This window comes from Pseudochaenichthys georgianus, chromosome 6 (assembly GCF_902827115.2).
Source record: "Pseudochaenichthys georgianus chromosome 6, fPseGeo1.2, whole genome shotgun sequence".
Lineage (NCBI taxonomy): Eukaryota > Metazoa > Chordata > Actinopteri > Perciformes > Channichthyidae > Pseudochaenichthys > Pseudochaenichthys georgianus.
The window spans coordinates 39639018-39665569 of record NC_047508.1 but is presented as its reverse complement, the minus strand read 5'-3'; the positions used below and the strand labels follow the sequence as shown (position 1 = coordinate 39665569).

Below are 26552 nucleotides of genomic sequence, written 5' to 3'. Positions count from 1 at the left end.
GTATTAAATAAAATAAACAAGGACAATTTCATAAACAATTTTGGTGTCTTATTGAATGAATCATACATAAAGCTGCTTGATACAAATTGTGTAAACTTTAAGATAGGCTATAGTTTAATCCTCTTAGTAATAATTTATCTCAGTTTAATTTTATACTGAACATTTATGCTGTCGTGTACAAACCATAGCCTGTATATGTACAAACCAGACATCAACACATAATTAACTATCAGTAATCCAGTTTCAAAATATGGATGTTTCTTACATCAAGCATTAACTCCGCCCTGTCTGAACGCCACGTACAGTTTGGCTCAACGCACCTTAAACCACGGGTTGTCAGTTTGAGAGACACTTTGATTGACAGGTCAAACGCCCAATCAGTTCTCAACGCGACTGTTTTACAAACAAAGTGTACTTGTTTGGACCAATCAGGAACATGAAGGCGGGGCGTTGCCATGGTGAACGTAACCTTTTTTTCCCCTGTAGGTTGTAGCATCGGAAAGCTCGGTGGTGGATGACATCTGTAAACAAGCTCCAGTGAAGCTGGAAACTAAACGATAGAAACGCGGTAAAGAGTGAAAAAGAAGAGCTCGAAGTAAGTGTCTTGTGTTTTTATTTATAATTGACATTAACTACATTTACTGAGGCTTATTTGTAGCTTTCGACAGCCATAGGATAATGAATTAACTAGCAATGCATCTTCCACAGACATACTGTTTTCTGAATGAAACGGTTAGCTTGTTTGTTTTGCCTGAAATGTGAGTTGTTTTTCCAATTAATAAGGTTATGGTAGAACACTTGTTTAAAGTAAGCTTGCTGTGCCTTTATCCACTAAACACGTGTGTTGCACAGTCCTCTGCTTTGTAGCTTTTGAGATTATGGCTAATTTGCATAATCCTGTATTGTTTACAGAGAAATTTGAGAAACTCGGGCTATTTTCTTTTGTAAGGATTAAGCACATGATTGCTCTGTACTTGTAAGACATTTGAGCCTCAGAAAATGTCTCATACAATTTCAAAAGCTCATTCATGTAACATAAAAAAAATATGATTTAACCAAATAAAGCATGGCAAGCTATTTATATGGCTTAAAAAACATTAAAGCATAAAGTAAGGGACCAGGAACACATTATACATTTAGATTTAAATACATACAAAAACAGTGAAGATAATATCAATAAAATAAAGCTGATATAGGTAGGCTATAAAATACAAGAATACAAGTCACCGTAAGATGTCCATACTTTATTTATTAAAATGAAAACCTTGATTCAAAAGAAGTTTTAACTCTTATTTTCTTGATTTTGTACCTAACCAGATGGTGAGGGGTAACTCTCTGGTCCACTGTGGGCTGGTTCTGCTGAGTTTGTGGCTGTGTATCCAGTCAGTGCCCATCAATGTGGACCGGTCCAAAGAAAAGCCTCCGGTGCAGGAACTGCATCCCCCACAGAGCGCTGTGAGTATGCATGGGACAAGATGAACATTTCCTCTCAAAATGATCATGCCCATAATAATTGAACAGAAGACTTGTTCCAAATAATCATCAAAATATGCATAACAATCTAAAAATGGCACTTCAACTGGAATCAATTCACTTTACATGTTGTTGAGAAACAATATGTGTATTGAATTGTGTTTTAAAAAAAGAATCTGATGATGATAAATCATAGGGTCTCTTTGCATTAATAAAGGATACAAATTGAACAGCAATATTTTGTGCCTGACCTTTTTCTGTGAGCTTTTTCATCTATTTTTTTAATCAGACTGTATCAATCAATAAATCCTCTGTCCTGATGTTATTGGGAGTTTTATCAGCTGTACAATCCTATAATGTCCAATCCCTAGCTGTGAGTCAGATGGACCACAATATCACATTTAAATCCAGGTCTTACATCTAACAAAACAAAAGGCACCTTAGTCACCTAAAGGAGGGAGACCTTTAGGCTCACAGTGCCTAAGATGGTGGTTTCACATGGAAAGCAGATTATCTTCTTGGTTAAAGGTTGTCAGTGTGTTTGAGAGTAAATGCACAAAACAAACAAGACCATTAGTAGCGTAGCCACCGCTCATTAGCAAGAGTGAATTGACACAAGCGTTTTCCATGATGGCCGGTAGTCCGGTTAGATATTAACAAACAAGGTAATACAGCTTTTGGTCCTCTACCAACAACCGCTGATGTGTGCTCTGCTTTTCTTCAGGAGACTGGGCTGCACTACGACCGCTACCTCAGGGAAGTCATCGAGTTCCTGGAGAAAGACCCCCACTTTAAAGAGAAGCTCAAAAATGCCAACATGGATGACATCAAGGTAGGTCTTGCACACTCACTGGACATGCTGTTATTTTGCAAGCCCTCTGTTGACATGAACATTTCGTAATTGAATCGTGGTGTGTGATGTTCTGCTTGCAGCAAGGCAAACTTGCCAAAGAGCTGAACTTTGTCCAACACAATTTCCGTACGAAGCTGGACGAGCTGAAGAGGGAGGAGATGAACCGGCTGCGGATGCTCATCAAAGTCAAACAAGACATTCAGGGAGGGAGCGGTGAGTCTGTGTACCTTACAAACTTGTGCTTTCTGAAGTTTCTCAACAAATGTTGTAATACTATAAACTTCAGAGACATTGAAGACAGGATGCAACTCTTAGAAAGAGGAACATGATGTAATACCAACAGTAACTTGTATTGAGTTCTGTGAAGTTAGTTTAAATACACTTTAAGACGAGAAGCACAAGCTGAAGTTACATCCCACATACTTACACAAAAAACCTTTGCTCATTGTACTTTTGTTGACATTTGAGCTGAAACATGAGTAAACAAAGCCAGTGCTTGTACAGCTGTGTGTCAGAAAAACGACTCGAGCTTAAAATGTGTGTGTAAAGGTCAGGAAAAGAGTGTTTGCAATGACACAATATCTCTTTTTGAAGTCTAAAATTAGTTATACATCCGTTTCATATTTGAAGTTCCTACTCATAGAGAAATATTGAAATCGTTTTCTTCTATTAGTTCTCCATACTGCTTCAGTTCATGTGTCTCCCTCTTCACAGCCAGCAGGCATACGGCCTTGGGGCTATGGCATGGTGTACGGAGATGAGCTGAGTAAGAAGATTAGCTTATCTGACTGTGGCTTCTCTGCAAGAATCCAACTGGTTATGTCTTACTGATTGAACGTTTTGATGACCAGCTTTCTGTTGCTGAAAGGAGATAGAACCACAGAGATGGTGTGGGCAGAGGATCTGTCACTACAGTGTCTTAGCTATTGTGGATTCTCCAACTGGAATTGAAGTCTTCGGTGTCTGACATGAGTTTGAAGCTCTCCTGCGTTCTGGTTCTTTGCTCCAAGAGTTTCATCCCACCTCCAAGCTCAACACCCTGGGTCTATTATGGTTAAATAAAATGTTCATTCTCCCCTCCTTGCAGGCCGGACCATGGACCACCAGTCTCTGCTGAAGCAGTTTGAGCACCTCAGCCACCAGAACCCCAACACCTTCGAGGTGGAAGACCTGGACCAGCTCATCCAATCGGTACAGCACCTGAGCACAGTCACCAAATAGACCTTTCCTGTAGACGGTCTGACTTTTCAGCTGTTACAGTTGCAGGTCCTCATTCGTTTGTTTAACCAGGGTGGTCACAGAGTTTCAACAGTCAACAAAACAGCCCTTAGATTAGAGGAACATACAAAATAATCTTGTTCTGTACACGGATAAACAAATACAATTTGTTTGTTGAGATCGGTGTGTAGATGTAGTTGTTGCATATAATCTAAAAACTTTCAACAACAAGACACAATAATGTCCTGCAACGGTGATTGTAATTGTATCTCACATAAAGAGAAAATCATTAGGTGAGGTTGACCACCATGAGGATGGATTTGGTTTGCCCTAGTAAACATCGAACACAGCCAAAATAAAGCAATGACTCATTCCAGAGGACTCCGGTTGTGGCTTCAGAGCATATTTGCTGCTCCAGTAGCACAAATAATAATAATAATAATACATTTAATTTGTTAGCGCTTTTACAGGTGCTCAAAGACGCTTTACATATATAGTGAAGCGAAAAGAAAAGGAAGGAACAACAAATAAATATATAGTTAAAGTCAAATAATCCAAAAACAATCACACATTAAAAGCCAGATTGAAGAGGTGAGTTTTTGTGAGTGCTTTGAGGGAGGTGAGGTCGGTGCAGTCTCTGATGGGATGGGGGAGTGAGTTCCAGAGGGAGGGGGCAGCGACGGAGAAGGCTCTGTCCCCCCAGGTCCGGTGATTGGTGCGGGTGGGGATGGATAGGAGGTTGGCTTCTGATGAGCGGAGGCAGCGGGAAGGGGTGTGGTGGTGCAGCAGGTCTGTGAGGTGGGGAAGGGGTGTGGTGGTGCAGCAGGTCTGTGAGGTGGGGAAGGGGTGTGGTGGTGCAGCAGGTCTGTGAGGTGGGGGGGAGGGGTGTGGTGGTGCAGCAGGTCTGTGAGGTGGGGGAGGGGTGTGGTGGTGCAGCAGGTCTGTGAGGTGGGGGGAAGGGGTGTGGTGGTGCAGCAGGTCTGTGAGGTGGGGGGAAGGGGTGTGGTGGTGCAGCAGGTTTGTGAGGTAGGGGGGGGGGGGGCTGATTGTTGAGGGCTTTGTGAGTAATGAGGAGGACTTTGAAGTTGATTCTTTGACGGACGGACTGGGAGCCAGTGGAGGTTCTGGAGGACGGGAGTGATGTGGTCTCGGGAGCGGGTGTGGGTGAGGAGGCGGGCAGCAGAGTTCTGGATATGTTGGAGTTTATTGATTAGGTTGGATGGTATGCCGTAGAGCAGGTGTGTCAAACTCAAGGCCCGTGGGCCAAAACCGGCCCGCAACCTCATTTTATGTGGCCCGCAAGAGCTTGCAAAGAATATTATATACAATACAATTGGTGTAATTGTTAAATATTTTCTTTCACTTATTTGCCCTAGACTGCTTTCAGACGTAGTTATTTATGAAGTTATTACCAGAACTGATAGAAATCCAATGCAGAGCCAATAATATAATATAACAATTATTTAATATATATGTATAGGTATATTTATATGTATATTTATATAGTCTAAAAGTTACAACCGGCCCTTAGAGTGCAACCATAATGCTAATGTGGCCCGTGATGAGATTGAGTTTGACACCCCTGCCGTAGAGGATGCTATTGCAGTAGTCGAGTCGTGAAGTGATGAATGCAGGAATCAGGGTAACGTTTCACCACAGAATCCGACAGACACACACAGCAGCCACACACACTCTCGTTATCGTTCTGATTGCTTCATCTAGTTGGAGTGAGTGTTTATTCTTTGGATAGATAAAACTATCTAGCTCACCGTGAGCATGTTCCCTACACTGTGTGTGGATACTGTAGATCTGCTGCTAACAGGATATGCACCTGCATCACAGTCATACCTATAATTACAGTTTGCCTCATACTATTGCTATAATTAGGAGGATGAGACGAGAGGATTACAGGTGTGTACAGTAAGCTGTGCTTCTCCCAAGTCAGCTACATTAACAGGTCTGGCATTTCTCGATTTGAAGTGTATCAATATGTCCTTTTGTTGGAGAGCACAGAGAGAGAACATCTTCTGTGAGCTGTCATGTGTTTCTGGTTTTACACAGGACACGTCATGAATCATCTCTTTCATTTCTTCTGTAGGCGACCAAAGACCTGGAGAACTTCGACAAGGACCGCCACAATGAGTTCAAGAATTACGAGTTGACGAAGGAGCACGAGAGGAGGGAACGTCTGAAGACCATGAGCGAGGAGACTCGCCAGCAGGAGGAGAAGCACTACGAGCAGCTGAGGAAGAAACACGCTAACCATACAAAAGTGAACCATCCGGTAAGACTCTGCGGTATGGGAGTTAAATAAGGCCAGTTGTGGAATATAACTACATTCACAAAAGCAATGTCCTTGAGAGCAATTTAGACAGACTTATACTGCACTTGTATTGTCGTTCATTATAGATCCCAGTAGTACACAAAGTATCTAAAAGTATGTCCCATTGACATAATACCCTAAACAGCTCTTACTCTGAGTACTTCTTTCACCACTGGCTAAAGCTAATAGACACCACAACTTATTTCAATGTAGGAGTAGAAATACTTTCACCAGTTACCAGATGATGATTTCAATTTCAAGGATTACTCCATACTTTTGGGAAACGTGTATTTTGCTCAGTATAAATAAAAACAGAAGCACGTTTAAGTAATTATCAGTAAAAGGTCATGGGATGGTTGATACAAGTACATACCACAGCATATAAGTGCAAAGAAGGAGGAGAAACCCTGAGGGAAACCCTGTGAGGGGAAGTGTGCTAAAGAAGAATCTAACACTTCTATTGTGTGTGTGTGTGTGTGTGTGTGTGTGTGTGTGTGTGTGTGTGTGTGTGTGTGTGTGTGTGTGTGTGTGTGTGTGTGTGTGTGTGTGTGTGTGTGTGTGTGTGTGTGTGTGTGTGTGTGTGTGTGTGTTTGTGTGTGTGTGTGTGTGTGTGTGTGTGTGTGTGTGTGTGTGTGTGTGTGTGTGTGTGTGTGTGTGTGTGTGTGTGTGTGTGTGTGTGTGTGTGTGTGTGTGTGTGTGTGTGTGTGTGTGTGTGTGTGTGCGCTGTGCGCGTGCGTGCAGGGCAGTGAAACCCAGCTGAAGGAGGTGTGGCACGAGTCGGATGGTATGGACCCAGACAACTTTGACCCCAAGACCTTCTTCAAAATGCACGGTAACCACAGACCATGTGTCCAGAATACCAAGAACCATTTTCAGTTATCAGAAGATTCCCTTTTCTCTCACAATAAACGGCCAAGTTTGAATGTAGAATTTTTACTACAATATTGTGATAAACATTTTTATTATATCAATCTGATATGACTTATATAAAAAGTGAATGCCTTTGATTAAAAAAAAAATAAGTATGGATGAAATCACGTGTTCATTAGTCGTTCATTTTGTGTTGCAGACACTAATGGAGATGGCTTCTTCGATGAGAGCGAGCTTGAAGCGCTCTTCACTAAAGAGGTATTTATTCTGATGTACTTTATATTCCAACCTTTGTTTGGCAAGGTCCGCCTTTGAGGTAAAATGTGCATCTGTGTGTGTCTCCAAGCTGGAGAAGGTGTACAACCCAGAGAACGAGGAAGACGACATGGTGGAGATGGAGGAGGAGAGGCTGCGAATGAGAGAGCACGTTATGAAGGAGGTGAGCCAACCACACAGACAGATATGAAGCCTCTCTTTTTGCTATTCATACAACAATCATCAACCTTGATGAGGCCGCACATTCTAGCACAAAGCATTCAGACTGTTTCTATTAGCATTTTAGCACCGGGACACAGTTTTAAGTACATTGCCCCTTTCACATTTGGTAAAAAGTGCAGTATTAGTATTTGAGATATTGTGTCTATTTGATGAATCATTCAATTTTTAAACGTCACATTAGGGCTGCTCAATTAATCGTATTTTAATCGCAATTACGATTATGGCTTGCAACGATTACGAAAACAACGTAATCGAAATAAAACCATAATTTTTTTATTATTACTTTTCTTTTTTAATATTTTGTTTTGTTTTTGTTTTTCAGTTGAGTTCTACTTAAAGTTCAGGGTAATCAACTGTTAAAAAATAAATCTCCAATAAATTGATGTTTTCAAAGTAAATGGATAATCGTTTTTAATAATCGTGATATCAATTATTGACCCAAATAATCGAGATTATGATTTTTGCCATAATCGAGCAGCCCTACGTCACATTACAGTGAAAATCTACATTTCACATCCAATAAGTGCTAAATTGAGAGCATTAATGTGTCAGATGTCACTTGATTGTCATAATTCATTTTAAAGACCATTTCTGGTCCCTAACATTGACTAAAGCAGCTTAATGTGTTGTTGTTTATTTAGGTGGACACCAACAAAGACAGACTTGTGTCAATGGTCGAGTTCATGGCTGCCACTCAGAAGGAGGAGTTCTTGGAAAAGGATGAGTGGGAGGTAAGAGCTTTATTTTATAGAACATGTTGAGAGATGCTGATAGAAATGTGAGGTTTCTCTCGTACTATGCAAAGTTGTAAAACGTTTTTTGCAGATACGTTTTATCATCAAAAATGGTGTCTGTGTCTGTGTGTGTGTGTGTGTGTGTGTGTGTGTGTGTGTGTGTGTGTGTGTGTGTGTGTGTGTGTGTGTGTGTGTGTGTGTGTGTGTGTGTGTGTGTGTGTGTGTGTGTGTGTGTGTGTGTGTGTGTGTGTGTGTGTGTGTGTGTGTGTGTGTGTGTGTCTGCGTGTGTGTTGATGTGTGTGTGTGTGTGTGTGTGTGTGTGTCTGTGTGTGTGTCGATGTGTGTGCTGATATCAAACTGATATCTGCTGGGTCCAGGCTCAAGGGCGTATGGCACTCTCAACGCTTTCCAGGACATGCCGGGGCCCGGCCTGCCAGTAGCTTTGCCGATATCTGTGTTGATAGGTAATAGATTAAGAGCGGTGAATCATCTTAGATACAGTTGATCTAATTTAGCAGTGATTCCATGTCAGCCACAGCTTGTTACAAAAAACATGACTGATAGTGTATCTAACAAACTTAAACTAGCTTTATTAAATGTCAGGTCTTTGGCAGGAAAAACATTTTTAATCAATGATTTTATCACTGAGCACAATCTTGATTTTATGTTTTTAACAGAAACTTGGATTGAACAAAATAACAGTGCAGCTGTTCTTATCGAATCAACCCCTCCCAACTTTAGTTTTATGAGTCAGGAAAGAATGCATAAGAAAGGGGGTGGAGTTGCTATTCTGTTCAATGATTCCCTTCAATGCAGGAAGACATCGTATGGAAACTTTGATTCTTTTGAATATGTGGCCCTTCAGCTGAAATGCTCCTCTCGAGCTCTGTTCCTAAATATCTATAGACCACCCAAATACTGTGCAAGCTTTTTTTTTGATTTACTGAACTGCTGTCTATAGTGTGTATCGACTTTGACCGTCTAGTCATTGTTTGTTGATTTTAACATCCATGTTGACAACCCCCAGGACAGAGGGGCAAAAGAACTGTTTTGTGTTCTTGATAGCTATGGACTGACTCAGCATGTGACGGAGCCCACGCACAATAAGGGGCCCACTCTGGACTTAATTATCTCAAAGGGTCTGAATATCTCTAAGGTTGTGGTGACTGATGTTGCGCTGTCTGACCATTCCTGTGTTTTCTTAGAGAGCTCTATTTCTGTTCACACAAGTGTTCAAAAAGAGGTAACCACAAAGCGATATTTAACTGAAAATACTAGGGAAATGTTTACTCAGAATTTTTCTTCCACACTAGCCCCTGCTAACACCTCAGTAAATGAGCTAGTAGATCATTTTAATTCAAAAATTAAAAATGTTATAGATGCCATTGCTCCAACTAAGGTAAAGGAAGTGACTGGGAAGAAAATATCTCCATGGAGAAAGGCCATGACCGTTAAAACAGAAAAAAGAGAATGTCGAAAAGCTGAACGCAGGTGGCGAAAAACAAATCTCCAGGTTCACTTTGACATTTATAAAGAGAGACTTGGCCTTTATAATTTGGAATTGAAAAACGCACGACAATCGTTCTTCTCTGACATCATTACCAAAAACAAAAACAACGCACGTGCCTTGTTTGCTACCGTCGACAGACTAACTAACCCCCCAGTGTCAGTAGCCTCTGAATTTCTATCCACCAGGGCGTGCAATGATTTTGCCTCCTTTTTCACTGACAAAATTCAGAAAATCAGACAAGCAGTCAGTGCCTCTGCATCAGGAACAGCAAATGTGTTGTCTCTGTGTCCACTTAACATCAATTCAGACATCATGACACAATTCCATCAGATTAATGATAAAAACCTGGAGGACATTATACAACTTCTGAAGTCCTCCTCCTGCTGCCTTGATATTATTCCAACAGGATTTTTCAAAGATGTTTTGCCTTGCATGGCCTCAGATCTACTTCATATAGTAAACAAATCTCTTCACTCAGGTATTTTTCCACAGGCCCTGAAAACTGCAGTCATTAAACCGCTCTTAAAAAGAATAATCTAGATGCTTCAGTAATGAACAATTACAGGCCCATATCAAACCTGCCATTTCTAGGTAAGATCATTGAAAAAGTTGTTTTTCAACAGTTGAGTAATTTCTTGCATTTAAATAGTTGTTTCGATGTGTTCCAGTCAGGCTTTCGTCCAAACCACAGCACTGAGACTGCTCTTGTAAAGGTCTTTAACGACATCCACTTAAACACAGACAGTGGCAGAACTTCAGTGTTAGTATTATTAGATCTCAGTGCTGCGTTTGACACTGTTGACCACAGCATATTACTAGACCGACTGGAAAACTGGGTGGGACTTTCGGAAACAGCTCTAAATTGGTTTGAATCCTACTTAAAGGATAGAAACAACTTTGTTTCTATAGGTAAATACACATCTGAGTTGACAAATATGACATGTGGGGTACCTCAAGGCTCCATCTTGGGGCCTCTTCTCTTTAACATCTACATGCTACCACTGGCTCAGATAATGAAGAACAACAAAATAAGTTACCATAGCTATGCAGATGACACACACATTTACATAACAATTTCACCAGGAGACTATGCTCCAATTCAAACACTGAGTAAGTGCATTGAACAAATCAATGACTGGATGTGTCAGAACTTTCTCCAATTAAACAAAGATAAAACTGAGGTAATGGTTTTTGGAGCCAAGGCAGAACGTTTAAAAGTTAGCGCTGAGCTTCAGTGTGCAATGTTCAAAACAACAGATAAAGCCAGAAATCTAGGTGTAGTCATGGACTCTGACCTGAGTTTCAACAGTCACATTAAAACAGTTACTAAATCAGCCTACTATCACCTAAAGAACATATCTAGGATTAAAAGACTAATGTCACAGCAGGATTTGGAAAAACTTGTCCATGCTTTTATCTTCAGTATACTCGACTACTGCAATGGTGTCTTCACAGGTCTCACTAAAAAAGCTATTAGAAAGCTGCAGCTGATTCAGAACGCCGCTGCTCGAGTCCTCACTAACACTAAGAAAGTGGATCACATCACTCCAGTTCTGAAGTCTTTACACTGGCTTCCTGTGTGTCAAAGAATATATTTCAAAAATACTGCTGCTGGTTTATAAAGCTTTGAATGGTTTAGGCCCAAAATACATTTCTGACCTCCTGCTAAATTATGAACCATCCAGATCTCTCAGGTCTTCAGGGACTGGTCAGCTTTCTGTCCCCAGAGTCAGAACTAAACATGGTAAAGCGGTGTTCAGTTATTATGCTCCAAATATCTGGAACAAACTCCCAGAAACCTGCAGGTCCGCTGCAACTCTGACTACTTTCAAATCCAGGCTGAAGACTTTTCTTTTTGTCGCTGCTTTTAATTGAACTATTCACATCTTAAACTGCACTTTAACTTTTATCCATGTATTTTTTCTTTTATTAGCTTTTCTTTTTAATGCTTAATGTCTTTTTTTTTTTTGTAAAGCACTTTGAATTGCCTTGCGTTGAAAAGTGCTATATAAATAAACTTGCCTTGCCTTGTGTGTGTCTGCGTGTGTGTTGATGTGTGTGTCTGTGTGTGTCGATGTTTGTCTGCGTGTGTCTGCGTGTGTGTTGATGTGTGTGTCTGTGTGTGTGTGTGTGTGGTGTGTGTGTGTGTGTGTGTGTGTGTGTGGTGTGTGTGTGTGTGTGTGTGTGTGTGTGTGTGTGTGTGTGTGTGTGTGTGTGTGTGTGTGTGTGTGTGTGTGTGTGTTGTGTGTGTGTGTGTGTGTGTGTGTGTGTGTGTGTGTGTGTGTGTGTGTGTCTGTGTCTGCATGTGTGTCGATGTGTCTGTGTCGATGTGTGTGTGCGTGTGTGTCTGCGTGTGTGTCTGTGTGTGTCTGCGTGTGTGTCAATGTGTGTCTGCGTGTGTGTCTGCGTGTGTGTGTGTGTGTGTGTGTGTGTGTGTGTGTGTGTGTGTGTGTGTGTGTGTGTGTGTGTGTGTCGATGTGTCTGTGTCTGTGTGTGTGTCAATGTGTCTGTGTGTGTCTGTGTCTGCGTGTGTGTCTGTGTGTGTCTGCATGTGTGTCTGCGTGTGTGTTGTGTGTGTGTGTGTGTGTGTGTGTGTGTGTGTGTGTGTGTGTGTGTGTGTGTGTGTGTGTGTGTGTGTGTGTGTGTCTGCGTGTGTGTCTGCGTGTGTGTCTGCGTTGTTTATTTTACAGAACATTTTGATGCATGCGGATAGAAATTGTCGTACAAATGCAAAGTTATAAAAGGTTTTTTGCAGATTGATAAGTTTTATCATCAAAACTTCATCTCAGTATTTAACCCTTATCGTATAATCCGTTGCTCTCCGCAGACTTTGGATCAGAACCCGCTCTACACAGAGGAGGAGATGAGAGAGTACGAACAGCATCTGGTCAACGAGCAGAACGACATCCACCAGAAGTCTGTGGAGCTGCAGAAACGGAGGGAGGAGCTGGAGAGGAAACAGGAAGAACTCAGTGCTCAGAAGATCGGCCTGCAGCAGGTGAGCTCCAATCAGTGACATCCAATCAGCAATCAGGATGTCTTCCCTCAGTAGTCTGCACACGCACAACAGGTGAAGCATGGAGCAACATCCACTCAGCAACCCATAGTTCCAGTGCCTTTAAATCATTCACAATTGAGGATATGCACGATTTGCCTGCATTGGAAAGATTCAGTTTAGACACAAACATGATTTTATCCTGTAGATTCTATAGACATGCACCAACACTTATTGTTTAAAGTGCAGGTTAAGGCAAAGAATACCAAATTAATGCTAGTTCAGTCAGACAACTCACGTGTTTCTTAATATGTTTGTTAGAAGCAGCATAGTTTGAGTTTGGCGTCTAGGCTCGGGCCTCATCACTCCACAGGTTTACAAAGAACATTGAGTGATGATTAGATAACTACCCCCCGAGCCTACAGGTGTAAGCTGGGGTGGAAGCTGGGGTGTAAGCTGGGGTGGAGCTGGGGTGTAAGCTGGGGTGGGAGCTGGGGTGGGAGCTGGGGTGGAAGCTGGGGTGGTGGTGGTGGGGGTGGAAGCTGGGGTGGTGGTGGAAGCTGGGGTGGAAGCTGGGGTGGAAGCTGGGGGTGGAGCTGGGGTGGAGCTGGGGTGGAAGCTGGGGTGGTGGAGGGGCAGGCGAGCAGCAGCAACATGAAACACAGCAGCAGGAACATGAACGCAGCAGTAGCAAGTGAACACAGCAGTGGCAGCACAGTGAGGCAAGAAGACCTGGCAGCTTAAATAGAGCGGCATGTTTAGGAGAATGTGTTTGGCTGGTTGTCAGAGGGACGAGGCGCGTCACATGTTCGAGGTGCTCGAGTTGACTGCCTGAACTAGCTCGCAGGCATCGCCCCATTTCTTACCATAGATCAAGCGATATAAGGACGCTTCAAACTGTAACTCAATGTGCAGTTGTTGTACTGATTGGTTCCTTTGCTAAAGTGAGCAAACCTTACCTATTTTGTGATTCTCTAACATTCTCTTTCTCGTTTTCTCTTCTCAGGCAGTAGAAGAAATGGAAAGGATAAAAGGTAATGTGAAACGTAAGTAGTGCTGCGTACCTGGACTCACATTCAGGTTCAGGTCCGGACTCAAGTCCAGAGATTCAGGTTCAGGTCCGGACTTATAAGTCCGGACCTGAACCCATGGCTTGTGTCAAGTTGTGTGAGTAACTAAAGTGAACTTATTGTGAGCTAATTATCAATTGAAAATTAACTCATAATCAACTCAAATTCAAACTCATCAGGTTTATTGTGCTCCCTTCCAACTTGTGTCTACATTTCTCTACAAAGTACAAATGTGCCACTTAGTCTACAAATGACTTATGACAGCAACTACAGTGAACTACTACAAAGTTCAAACATTTATTTCATTTACCAAACTAAAGTAACCAAACAGTCCCTGAGCTGACTGAGCCTAAATCCCTAAAACGTTGCTGAAAGGTAGAGTGTAGAGTAGACTATACGCATCACACTGTTACACACCTAATATACAGTATAGGCTACACTCTAGTGACTGTACAGTCAGAGTGTACTGTACTGTCTGTGCACCATGTATTTTCTACAACTCTACAATACATACTGTTAGAAATTAAAATCAATGTTGATATGGCGTAATTTTGAATTAAAAACACTAATTTAAATCACTTTTATTCTGAAAAAACCGAAAGTTCACACTATTAACTTAAAACTTTATTCTGAAAATTCTTCACTTCCGGTTAGCATTAGCATGTGGCGAAATTCTACGTTTTCAAACCGTAAATCGAAGGTGAAATGACATGTGATGTTGTACACTGAGCACACTGGGATTAGCACTCATTTATTGACGCTGAATAACGTTTATCAGGGAATGTTTAAATAACCACAGACACCAGAATAGACGTAAGTGCTAGTTTTTTTTGCGAGTCCAAGTACCGGTTCCTGACGTTCCGGTTTTAACCGGACTTGAACCGAAACTTTTTACAAGTCCAGTACCGGTTCGGCGTACCGGTACGCAGCACTAAACGTAAGTATCATAATGTAAGGATTAGGGCCGATTGGTTAGCTATCTTGTTATTCTGTGATGCCACGACAGACACAGGAAATGAGGGTTGGCCTTTTGTGCGCATGACACAAAAAAGAAAGAAAAATCAATCCATCACAACTCTGCGTGATAACAAAACTGTCATCAGCTAAAATGAGAAAATAGGCAGAGAAAACGTTTAGCTTTTTTTAAGTTTCATCATTATCTCGCTGTTCATTAACGTGTGATTATGTGACTCTGTTGCAGATCCGGGCGCTGTCGCTGCAGGTGGAGCTGCCGGTGGAGCTGCAGGTGGAGCTGCCGGTGGAGCTGCAGGTGGAGTTACAGGTGTAGCTGCAGGTGTAACTGCAGGAGGAGCTCCAGTTGTTCCAGGAAACTCTCGCCCTCTTCCTCCCGATGTTCCAGTGCCAGGACACTCTTAGCAGGCTCTGTGTGCTGCCAGTGAGCGTGTGTGTGTGTGTGTGTGTGTGTGTGTGTGTGTGTGTGTGTGTGTGTTCGCCTTATTATTCCCCATTTTTGTTCAAATGTTCCCTTTTTTCTTTTTTTTTTGTTAACACCACTTGACGGAAATATGTCTAAATAATATGCACATAAGAGAATCTGATTTCTAGGCTTCAGATTTGGTGCCACTGTCCACTCTGCCTGCTGTAGCTGCGTACATCTGAAGTGTGGATTTAATCACAGCATGACTCTGTTCTCCATGGGAGGTGCTTTGGGCTGAAAGGGGGCTTGAGCCGAAAGTGAATGTTTTGTTTTGTGCACACTGTAATTCATTGTCACTGATTCTGTCTCTTGGAGGAAATACTTGGGAAATGATTTATTTATCCCATAAAAGAGAGCTGATTGATGCATACAAAATGAATGTTAACAACTTAACTTCAAAGTTTATGTAGTGCTGCTGCCTAAAGAGTTGATACTCTTTTTTTTCATTTTTGGAACCGTGAAATATCGTTCTTTCTTTAAATACTTTCCTTCATTTCCATATTTGTTTTCTGCTTCAAAATGTGATCATGGATATGAACTTTGGTTTAAACCGTAGGCTCTCAGTTAGTCGGATCACTGTTGATTTTCTTATTTACCTTTTATTTTTTTATATAATCTGTAAGAGGACTCCAGACTGCTACAATTACCCACAATCCTCCTGTGAAAATCTTGCACACGAAGCTTAAACTTAACGTTTTTATTTTTACCATACCATATATCCTACGAACCGGATGATTGAAGAAAGTGTCTTTAGTTTACAGATAAAGTTACATATATTTAAATCTTTTAATTGAAGATTATTTTTCGTTGGTGTTAAGAGTTGTATGGATTCTAAAGTGGCTGTCTGTGAGTTGTGTCCGTGAATCTTTCTCCTGATAGAATATGTTTTTATTTATTTATTCTCTACACTTTCGTTACAGGTTACATTTTGTCCTAATAGATGGGAAATATTAAAGCATACAGAGCTTGTGACAGGGTGAAAACTGTGTTTATTAAAGGTTAATACGACAAATCAGCGATAGAATAACAACTCAGAGTAATTATGATGAAGCAATCGTCTTTTACAGAAAGCTGTTAAATCTGTCCGACGCCATGTGTGAAGGATTCATGAAACTGTAGTACAAGGTTTGAATGTGGACAATAAAATGAATGAGGTTGCACGTTTTGAGTTTGTGTCTCTTTACTTCAATGAAAATACAATTATATCCAGAATGTAAAAACAGTGTGCTGATAAAAAGATGATAAAAGACTTCCTGGTTTGTGTAGGACTTGAGTGATGTGCAGGGGTTTAGTTTTGTCCGTATGAGGCTTTGAAGCGCTCGGCGATGTATCCTCCTCCCGTCACTGGAGGGTATTTGTTGGATCCGTCGCAGCAGCAGATCAGCGCCTCGTCGTCCGGCTGCACGAAGAAAGCCAGAGACTGTCGGGTGCTGAGGTCTCCAGGGGGGGGCAGCAATACTCTGTGCAGCTGAGGGGGAGGAGACAACAATTATAGGTTTTATTATTTGATTTTTTTTTTTTTACTTTATTTCTTTTTGTTTCAAACAGTACAATATATCTTTCAGTCACATTTTCCAGTTGTATCAATACAATCCTGAATAGGTTTCAAGTATTAGTCAACCAGTATCAGAGTACCACTCCAGGGCTAACAACAAAAAAATTGTAATATAGATGGCCTACCTTAGGAAATAAAAAGAATAAATAGCAAACAATCGTAAATAAACAACAATAATAATGATGGAAATAGAATACAAGGGACATACAAAGGTGTTAACAATTATTACTGTATTAGTAGATGCATTACACCAGGGGGGTCAAACTCAAATACACAGTGGGCCAAAATAAAAAAAAATGTGTGTGTGTGTGTGTGTGTGTGTGTGTGTGTGTGTGTGTGTGTGTGTGTGTGTGTGTGTGTGTGTGTGTGTGTGTGTGTGTGTGTGTGTGTGTGTGTGTGTGTGTGTGTGTGTGTTCGCCTTATTATTCCCCATTTTTGTTCAAATGTTCCCTTTTTTCTTTTTTTTTGTTAACACCACTTGACGGAAATATGTCTAAATAATATGCACATAAGAGAATCTGATTTCTAGGCTTCAGATTTGGTGCCACTGTCCACTCTGCCTGCTGTAGCTGCGTACATCTGAAGTGTGGATTTAATCACAGCATGACTCTGTTCTCCATGGGAGGTGCTTTGGGCTGAAAGGGGGCGGGGGGCTTGAGCCGAAAGTGAATGTTTTGTTTTGTGCACACTGTAATTCATTGTCACTGATTCTGTCTCTTGGAGGAAATACTTGGGAAATGATTTATTTATCCCATAAAAGAGAGCTGATTGATGCATACAAAATGAATGTTAACAACTTAACTTCAAAGTTTATGTAGTGCTGCTGCCTAAAGAGTTGATACTCTTTTTTTTCATTTTTGGAACCGTGAAATATCGTTCTTTCTTTAAATACTTTCCTTCATTTCCATATTTGTTTTCTGCTTCAAAATGTGATCATGGATATGAACTTTGGTTTAAACCGTAGGCTCTCAGTTAGTCGGATCACTGTTGATTTTCTTATTTACCTTTTATTTTTTTATATAATCTGTAAGAGGACTCCAGACTGCTACAATTACCCACAATCCTCCTGTGAAAATCTTGCACACGAAGCTTAAACTTAACGTTTTTATTTTTACCATACCATATATCCTACGAACCGGATGATTGAAGAAAGTGTCTTTAGTTTACAGATAAAGTTACATATATTTAAATCTTTTAATTGAAGATTATTTTTCGTTGGTGTTAAGAGTTGTATGGATTCTAAAGTGGCTGTCTGTGAGTTGTGTCCGTGAATCTTTCTCCTGATAGAATATGTTTTTATTTATTTATTCTCTACACTTTCGTTACAGGTTACATTTTGTCCTAATAGATGGGAAATATTAAAGCATACAGAGCTTGTGACAGGGTGAAAACTGTGTTTATTAAAGGTTAATACGACAAATCAGCGATAGAATAACAACTCAGAGTAATTATGATGAAGCAATCGTCTTTTACAGAAAGCTGTTAAATCTGTCCGACGCCATGTGTGAAGGATTCATGAAACTGTAGTACAAGGTTTGAATGTGGACAATAAAATGAATGAGGTTGCACGTTTTGAGTTTGTGTCTCTTTACTTCAATGAAAATACAATTATATCCAGAATGTAAAAACAGTGTGCTGATAAAAAGATGATAAAAGACTTCCTGGTTTGTGTAGGACTTGAGTGATGTGCAGGGGTTTAGTTTTGTCCGTATGAGGCTTTGAAGCGCTCGGCGATGTATCCTCCTCCCGTCACTGGAGGGTATTTGTTGGATCCGTCGCAGCAGCAGATCAGCGCCTCGTCGTCCGGCTGCACGAAGAAAGCCAGAGACTGTCGGGTGCTGAGGTCTCCAGGGGGGGGCAGCAATACTCTGTGCAGCTGAGGGGGAGGAGACAACAATTATAGGTTTTATTATTTGATTTTTTTTTTTTTACTTTATTTCTTTTTGTTTCAAACAGTACAATATATCTTTCAGTCACATTTTCCAGTTGTATCAATACAATCCTGAATAGGTTTCAAGTATTAGTCAACCAGTATCAGAGTACCACTCCAGGGCTAACAACAAAAAAATTGTAATATAGATGGCCTACCTTAGGAAATAAAAAGAATAAATAGCAAACAATCGTAAATAAACAACAATAATAATGATGGAAAGAGAATACAAGGGACATACAAAGGTGTTAACAATTATTACTGTATTAGTAGATGCATTACACCAGGGGGGTCAAACTCAAATACACAGCGGGCCAAAATAAAAAAAAATGGGTACTAGTGGAGGGCCGGACTGGTTCAATGTTTATAGCAAAACTTATTGAAATGAACTTATTGCACATATTAAACCTGGAACTAACAAAGCTTAAATGATTGCCTATAAAACAACATTAAATAATCAGTTGCATTCATTTCTTGTGGCTCTATCTGCAGCTTTTCCTCAGTCATTGCTTATGATTCCATTTTCCCACAGGCCAACAACAGCTTCAACAAAACTATTTCCCTCAAAGAACAAACCAAACCTGCCCTGTTGTCGTGAGAGAGAAAGTGCAGAAGGAAACATCCATTAAACTCAGTGTGCTGCTCTGTGATGCTAGCTCAGATACTTGGCATCTCATCTTGGGTGCAAGCTCATCAATGTTTGAGCTCAGGCTCTGAGCGGAGGAAACCGAAGGTGTGCGTGCAATATACCGGCGGGCCAGATCTAATAGTAATTACAAATTATCCTGCGGGCCGAAATTAAATCCACCAAGGGCCTGATTTGGCCCCCGGGCCTTGAGTTTGACACATGTGCATTACAGGGACCCATCGCATGATAAATGTATTTTTCTGTAGGCGTAAGAAATATGTTATTTGCTCGTGGCATTGTTTTTAAAATAGTTGTACTTGAATAGGGATTTGGTAAAATACTAGAAAGATACAGCAGGTTTTCAGATTTGTAACAAAGCAAGTCGTCAAAGTCTGAACTGTTCAACGAAAGTAGAAATACTCAATTTAAGTCAAAAGTACCTTGAATGTGAATACTTATTTCCCACGGTTAAATGCAAATAAATGTTTATCTTTTATATAATGTCAATTTCTAGATTTTCTTTTTGATATTCTTACTCTCACACTGTTTATATAAACCTACACTTATACAATTACAGACTTATTCTGAAAAATAATACAAATCTGTCTCTACACACACCAGTTTAAACGTTACTGATGACAGCTGCATCGGATAAAAGTAAAGAAGGAAATAATCTCTTCTCAAAGTAACTGAAAATCAGTCTGGGATCAAATACTTATTTCCTCCACTGTATATTTGAGGCTGCGGCCCCACGAGGACGAATTCGGTCGTTTGCGTTACTGTTTAGTGTCATATAGACCGTTCGGCCACACGAGGACGACCGAATATGAGTAACCGAGTCCATTTGATACATCCCATTATGTCTCCTGGTGTCCTATTTCTTATTATTATTATATAGCTGTAAAACAAATCCAAATCTTTTTTTCCCCCCGTTATCATATAGAATATATTTTCTCAGAAAAGTTCCTCCTAACTCACCACAGAGACAAAGTGATCTCCGGTCCAGCGCTGCATCAGGTCGGCGATGTTCACCAGCACGGCTCCGGGGACGGCAGGAGCGCAGAGGAATTCTCCTGACCGCTGACGCACCTGAAGGTTAACAAGAGAGAGCTGGATTACATGCCTTCTTTTAAAGAGGACATATTATGTTCATTTTCAAGTTCATATGTGTATTTTGTTCCTCTACTGCGACATGTCTCCATGCTTTAAAGGTCACCTATCATGCTATTTTAAGGCATAGCATAGGTCTCAGATATATAAAAATATGTAAAAAACATGTCTATGAAGTCTTTTGCTCAAAATACCAAACAGATCACCCATTCTAGCCATGCCTCATATCCCTCTATTTCACTTCCTGTTTCAAAAGTGCTGATTTGGGGCAGCTACTGTCTAAACTAAATGCTGCCGTGATGAAACGCCATATCATGGATTATCAAGGATTCTCTCTGAAGCAGTCTGGAGCTCAAAGGCTTTCTCTCTTGCCGGTTACACCACAAGGTGAGTTCCTTTTTACTTCCTGCTTCTTCACACACATGCTCTCCGGTACAGGTTAGCTCTGAGTGTTAGCGATGCTAATGTAAACACCGACCATATTACGTCCAAAACAGTCGGGCATTGTTTCTGATAGCAACTTTCTGATTGGGCCGTGGGTCCACATTTCCCATACTATGTAATATCGGTGCTAGCCAATAGAAGCGCGAGTGTTACAAAGTGATGTCACTATGTTAAGGAACTAAACAAAGGCATCCAACGGAGGCGTTTCAGGCACTTCTAATAGAAACCTATTCAACACACTACAGGAGAGGGAAAACCCCAAAGAGCATAAAAGGGCCTCTTTAATAGAAACAAATGTAAATCTCAATTTAAGAGACAAAGAGGCAATTGTCATTTGTCCTTTCTCTTGCATGCAGACAGGTGGAGCCGGTGTTACCTGCAGACCCACAGAGCTTTTGAACAGCAGGGTGATGGAGCCGTAGTCTGAATGTTCTCCACACCTCAGCTGACCCTCCTTCACCTCCTCATGCTTCACTGGAGGGTAGTACAGAGTCCGCAGAGTGGAGCAATTCCCTTCCTCTGAAGGAGAAACAACAACAACAACAGTGTTAAAACCTGCCTGGTGCAGTCGTATCACAACAGTTAACATCGGGCCTTACGCTCAGAGCTCTAATGTCAAGGTTTTATATTTCCCAGTGTCACACATCAATACACAGCTCGTTGGTAGTTATCGCATACAGAAAAGATTTTTCCATCTTTATTTGTATTGTAGTTTGTGGTTTGTTGAAGTTGTTTTACATTACGAGGTTTTCCAACTCTGCAAGTCTATATGATGTTACATAAATACATCCTTGTGCATCTCATGACAGTCAAAGTCAACTTTATTGTCAATCTTTCAGTTTGTGTGTACAGACAGAGATCGAAATACCGTTTCCCACAATCCCGAATACAACAGTATTTCGATCTCTCTGTCTGTACAGTGACAACTCTGTTAACACTTTGTTTATATGCATGGAGTCTTCTGAGCATGCAACTCCCCAAAACGCCCAATATGTAGGAGCCATTTATCTGATCGATAACCATCGACTTCTTCAGCTTGAACCCCAGTAACAATATAACAGTCTTTAGTGAGAGCAGTGAGCGTACACACCTCCTATGAATCGATGCGCACTGAGGAACACCTCGGGGTCCAGACCCAGACTGAAAGCCATCACTTTCAGCACCCGCAGACTCAGCTCTTTGCAGCGCTGGAAGAAAGACGTCTGGATCTCCCTGAAGCCTTTCGCAGCTTCCGATGGCCATTTCTGCAGCAGGAAAGAGTTCGATTAGAGCCGGACTGATGCTAGATTTCAGAGGCCAACACCCATGCTGATATTTGTAAGTTCGAAAATCTATTTAGTGCAGTTCTGATAGAGAAATAAATATGAGTTGAGCAGGCCACTTAAGAAAGAAGCTACCTATTTACAGGATTGCTTATCTCCTTGTAGATTGTAAAGGTCCTGAATGGGTGAAAATGTACTCAATTCTGCTCTCTTCTGAACATGAAACTGTGTCTACATTATTTCAAACATATGGCATTTTTGTTCCTGTTTCCCTTCTGAAGATTCTGATATAAAGCTTTCTTGATAACTGAATATTGGGTTATATTATTGGAAGATATTTATTTTTATCTGGCAGCAATAAAACAAACCTTTTTCTTGTTATGTATAAAAGCAAACGTATACTTTGACCTCCAGACGAATAGGTCACAATGTGGGATCTTATCTGGGTTAGTGATCATAAAAATGGTCCTGATGTAATCTTTGAAAGATATTAATATTTGACAGTGAGTCGTTACAATGTCAGGCTGAAGTGAAGTAATGTTGAATGCTTCCTTTAGGTCTCCAGGGCGGCTTGGATTCAACCTGAAAAACAGGTTTATTGTTTTATTTACTGTGAAGTATAGAAAGTGTGTTGCTTAATTTCCTGATTCCTACCTCTCAATCCCAAAGGACACCCAGCCGTGGTTAGGACTTCCAGCAAAGCTTTTCCTGCTGAAGGGTTGTTTCTCCTCATCTGGCTGCAGGAAGAACGTCTTGGATATGGCCATAACACGATCCACCTATCCACACACACCCGCAGAAAATACATATCCCTCTTTTTGTACAAATGCATTTCCATTTTAGGGAATGCAATATGCAGATATTGTACTTTTCACTCAACAAAAGACAGCTAATGTTACTTTGCAATTAAAATGTCCAGTGAAAACCACTTCTCTCCAAATATGGTCATTTTGATCTGAAGTGTTTTTATAAACTGGATGTAGGATGATGATCCTTTAAAGGTGGGGTAGGTAAGTTTTAGAAACCGGCTCGAGATCGCTAGAATTTGAAAATACACAACCGGAGAAAATCTTCCACTTCCTCACAGAGCCCCTCCTCCAACACACACGAACGCGCACATGACCAATGAGGGCACGAGATAAGTTTGCGCCCCGATGGAAGGCTGACAGGCAGGTAGGCCATCCCATACTTTTTACAGTATTACGGCTTCTACAGATTATGGATTTTTTGTCAAAGCACTTCAGATATTCATTGCTATCGGGATGTTAAGAGCATTCCATGGAATATAACAAAAAGTGTATCTCGAGCCGGTTTCTGAAACTTACCTACCCCACCTTTAAACTAAATAAATTCCCCCAAAAATAAGCCATTTAAAAACCTAATTAGATCACTTGGAATTCCAAAGTTAATTAATATAATATGATGGATTGCTGTAGACTTCATTATCCAATAGTAGGCCCATGTCAAGTATTTCAATAAGCACAACATTAATCATCTGCAGCAGTGAAATGCAACAAACACATTAATGCAGCGGTGAAATTGTGATTTCTCCATTAATCCAGAACAATTTATATAACAGTAAAACACTAACAGGGAATTTTTTTTCTCATTGACGAGTTTGACTTTTGAAACTTTGAGTACATTTACTGTAAACTAAAGTAGTGTTCGTAGAAGTTGGAAGTGGAAGATAAAGTAAATGTTGTTCAAGTTTCAAAAGCAAAAGTACTCCTAATGCAGAAAGGATATTTTTTGCAGTATTATATTATCAAGGTTATTATTTGTATCCTGTTTTTATACATGTAAGAGCATTTAAGTACTGTAGTTGGTGAACTTGGACCACATTTAGATTCTAGAAATACTGTGTTTAGTATTACAGTGCTGCATTACACCATATCAGCATATCATGTGTTTATACAGATTTGGCTGTGAAATTTAGCAGAATAGAAGTAGCATTAAATGAAAAGTTAAGTAGAAACATGCCAAAAAGTACTTAAGTATAGGCTATAACACTTGAGTAAATGTACTTAGTTACTTGCCACCACTGTACGTGTGTAAGGTTTTGTATGCAGGACTTGTACAGTGTGGTAGTACTTCCTTGAATACATTTCCAACACAGCAACTAAACAAACATAAGTTGTTGTTCCTCTCACCTCCTCCTGAGTGATCCCGGTGTTCTTCAAGAAGACAAACCCCACATCAGTGAAAGCTGTTTCCAGATCTTTGCTCAAACTGATCATCTGCTCCTCACTAACATCCTTCTCTCTCAGGCTGCACGCGCCGAAGTCCACCACAGGAATGCTCATCTTAAAAACAAAGTGTATCTAAAAGGATATAGTATTTGCAGCCCAGGTCAGGATAAAACAACACAGCGACTAATGCACGCGTATCAAAAAGTTCCTGCAGTGGCTGCCATCTCGCTGTCATGTGACCGTTTCCAGCCAATAGAAAACGAGTTCTTAGTCACATGAAATTAGTTTGTTATCTTCACTGTCTTGTCAGCTGTTTGCAGGCCCAAATTGATCTCCATTATTTTACTTTTCAACAGGTTGAGATTTCTACTAGTTTGGTGGGTTTGCAGCCAACAGCTCTTGTTGCACCTGAGAACTTAGATGTTGGATCTGAAGGAAGACTGGAGCATCTCTTTTGCAGAATGCGGTTTTATGGGGAATTATTATGTTGGAGCCAGCTGCTGTCTGCTGGAACATTACCCTCGGTTCATATTGGACTCCTCTCAGATATATGGAGCCTCTGCAGGGGCTCTGATGGCGGCTGTTCTCGCTATCGGATCCCACATAGGTGAGCAGGGCCCCATTAGTCTTCACAGACCAAAGCCCACTCAACAAAGTGTCATTTTAACGTTACTTTGGTAATTAGCAGGGTACGGGCTAATGTTGCCCGGGCAACAGCCCGTTTGGCCTTTGTGGCTGACCTGCTCCTCTGGAGAGAGCGAGAGTTTGTTTTTCTTTTTTCTGTTGTGGCCGAATCAACATGATAAGCCCACAATCAGTATGGTAGCGTCTCGCTCGGAAACACACTTTGTCAGCGCTGTCATCTGCCGGTGCGTTAAAACCACCTCAGTGTCGGATTTTGGAAACTTGATTTTGAGTTGTCTCATGGCAGTTAGTGTATAAGGGACAAACCAGGGGACTTGACTTCCTCTTGATACCGTCGGTTATTTACAAAAAAACACCTAAATATACTTGTTATTGAGCTTCTGTCTTTCTGTGTCTTCTCATCTGTCAACTCCCTCAACGGGGCCGCTCTCTCTCTTTTCTTGATCGCCCTCTCACGGGTGAACAGTTCAATGTCCCGCTTCAGTGTAGGATTTCTGCCATGTCTCTACCACTTCAGTTTGACCATCTCTCTTACTAAGTTATGGAATACTAAATAAATAAATAAGTAATTAGATTAATTAGACCGTCACTGCGCTCATAAAGAATGATAAGAATAAGAATAATGCGTATTGAACTGGTTTCATTCATTAGTGAGTTTTTTCAAGGTAATTAGTTAGAGGCCCTATTTTATCAGTATGTCTGCACAGCAGTTACAATGGACAAACTACATTAGAACAGAATTGTCCCCATGTTGTCTTTAATAGTTCCTAACATTAGATCTTTTTGATGAGATATGGACCGCAAAAAAAAATGTCCCTGGTTTTCATTTTTTAAATCCAGTCACCGAATGCAAGTAGTCACCTTAGCTTATTTTGCTATGAGATGTGAATTACTGTTCAATTGAGTTGATGTAATACTCGTTTGTTGTCTTTTACATTAAAAACAAGTTACAATTTTCAAAAGGTCTTATGTTGTTTATCGGGGGGGGGGGGGCCCTTCTTCCAGTTTAGAGCAACAGCCCCTCCAAATGTCTGTGCACGTCCCTGGTAATTAGCAAACCTCCTGGGTTAAATTAAACACATTTGAAGATGCAATTTACATCATTACATGTCGTTATAACATTTGGCATAAATACAATGCACAAAAAAGCATTATACATTTACAGATCCCACATTTCATCCATTGCTATTCCTCTTTGTGTGATTTAAACACACACTCTTCTTAGCTTCCTACCTTGGGTTTCCAGGTGATTTCTCTGTGCCTTGCCCGTGCTTGAGAGGGGAGGGACTGCAGGCACGGCTGCCGTGCAGGGAGTGGAAGCAGAGCGCTGAACACACACGGCTCTTATTAAAACGGCACTTTCTCACCGGAGTACTTTTCCCCGTCATTCTTAAAGTACCGATACTAATGAAACGGAGGAATCGTAACGTTTTTAACGGCAGGGTATCGCGGTACCTTTCAAGTATCGGTACACCGTGCAACATCTTGATAATATAGAACAGTGTCTTTGTTCATGTAAATGTCTTGAGGAATTTGTCAGTAAAAAGCATTGTTGAGAATAGAAAGAAGTACCTGCCAAAGTAAGTGTTTTTCCCTTCTTTAAATTACTTGGTTAGGTCTTGATAAAATACATCTAAATCTGTAAGTAACCATTGTATCTAATAAAACAATATGCACTTGTTAAGTCTGTAAGCTTCTAAACAAATTACAATAAGTAGCTGGCCTATTTACGCTCTTGTTATTGCAAAATGTGAAATCTGAGCAGAGTAGGTTGGGCAACACTGACGCAGGGCAGATACAGTACTAG

The 26552-nt window shown here is 40.8% G+C and overlaps 2 protein-coding genes across 4 annotated transcripts; one reads left to right on the top strand and one right to left on the bottom strand.

Moving 5' to 3' along the window:
• The first annotated feature begins 495 nt into the window (after positions 1–495).
• LOC117447707 (nucleobindin-2-like) lies at positions 496–16142 on the top strand. Of its 2 annotated transcripts, none has more exons than XM_034084540.1 (13): positions 496–595; positions 1318–1455; positions 2198–2305; positions 2407–2539; positions 3414–3517; positions 5643–5828; positions 6609–6699; positions 6937–6995; positions 7084–7176; positions 7877–7966; positions 12307–12477; positions 13481–13508; positions 14746–16142. In XM_034084540.1, the coding sequence occupies exons 2-13, from the start codon at positions 1318–1320 to the stop codon at positions 14919–14921; spliced, it is 1377 nt and encodes a 458-aa protein (XP_033940431.1). In that variant the 5' UTR covers positions 496–595; the 3' UTR covers positions 14922–16142. The 2 variants fall into 2 exon arrangements, with proteins under 2 accessions (XP_033940431.1, XP_033940430.1); XM_034084539.1 differs by having other exon boundaries at positions 13481–13520.
• A 1775-nt stretch (positions 16143–17917) lies between these two features.
• LOC117447709 (uncharacterized) lies at positions 17918–25995 on the bottom strand. Of its 2 annotated transcripts, none has more exons than XM_071203577.1 (8): positions 25979–25995; positions 24062–24214; positions 22566–22690; positions 22427–22493; positions 21740–21893; positions 21026–21168; positions 20074–20184; positions 17918–18413 (listed from the first exon to the last, which is right to left on the bottom strand). In XM_071203577.1, the coding sequence occupies exons 2-8, from the start codon at positions 24212–24214 to the stop codon at positions 18234–18236; spliced, it is 933 nt and encodes a 310-aa protein (XP_071059678.1). In that variant the 5' UTR covers positions 25979–25995; the 3' UTR covers positions 17918–18233. The 2 variants fall into 2 exon arrangements, with proteins under 2 accessions (XP_071059678.1, XP_033940434.1); XM_034084543.2 differs by lacking the exon at positions 25979–25995 and adding an exon at positions 25052–25624.
• Positions 25996–26552: the final 557 nt, after the last annotated feature.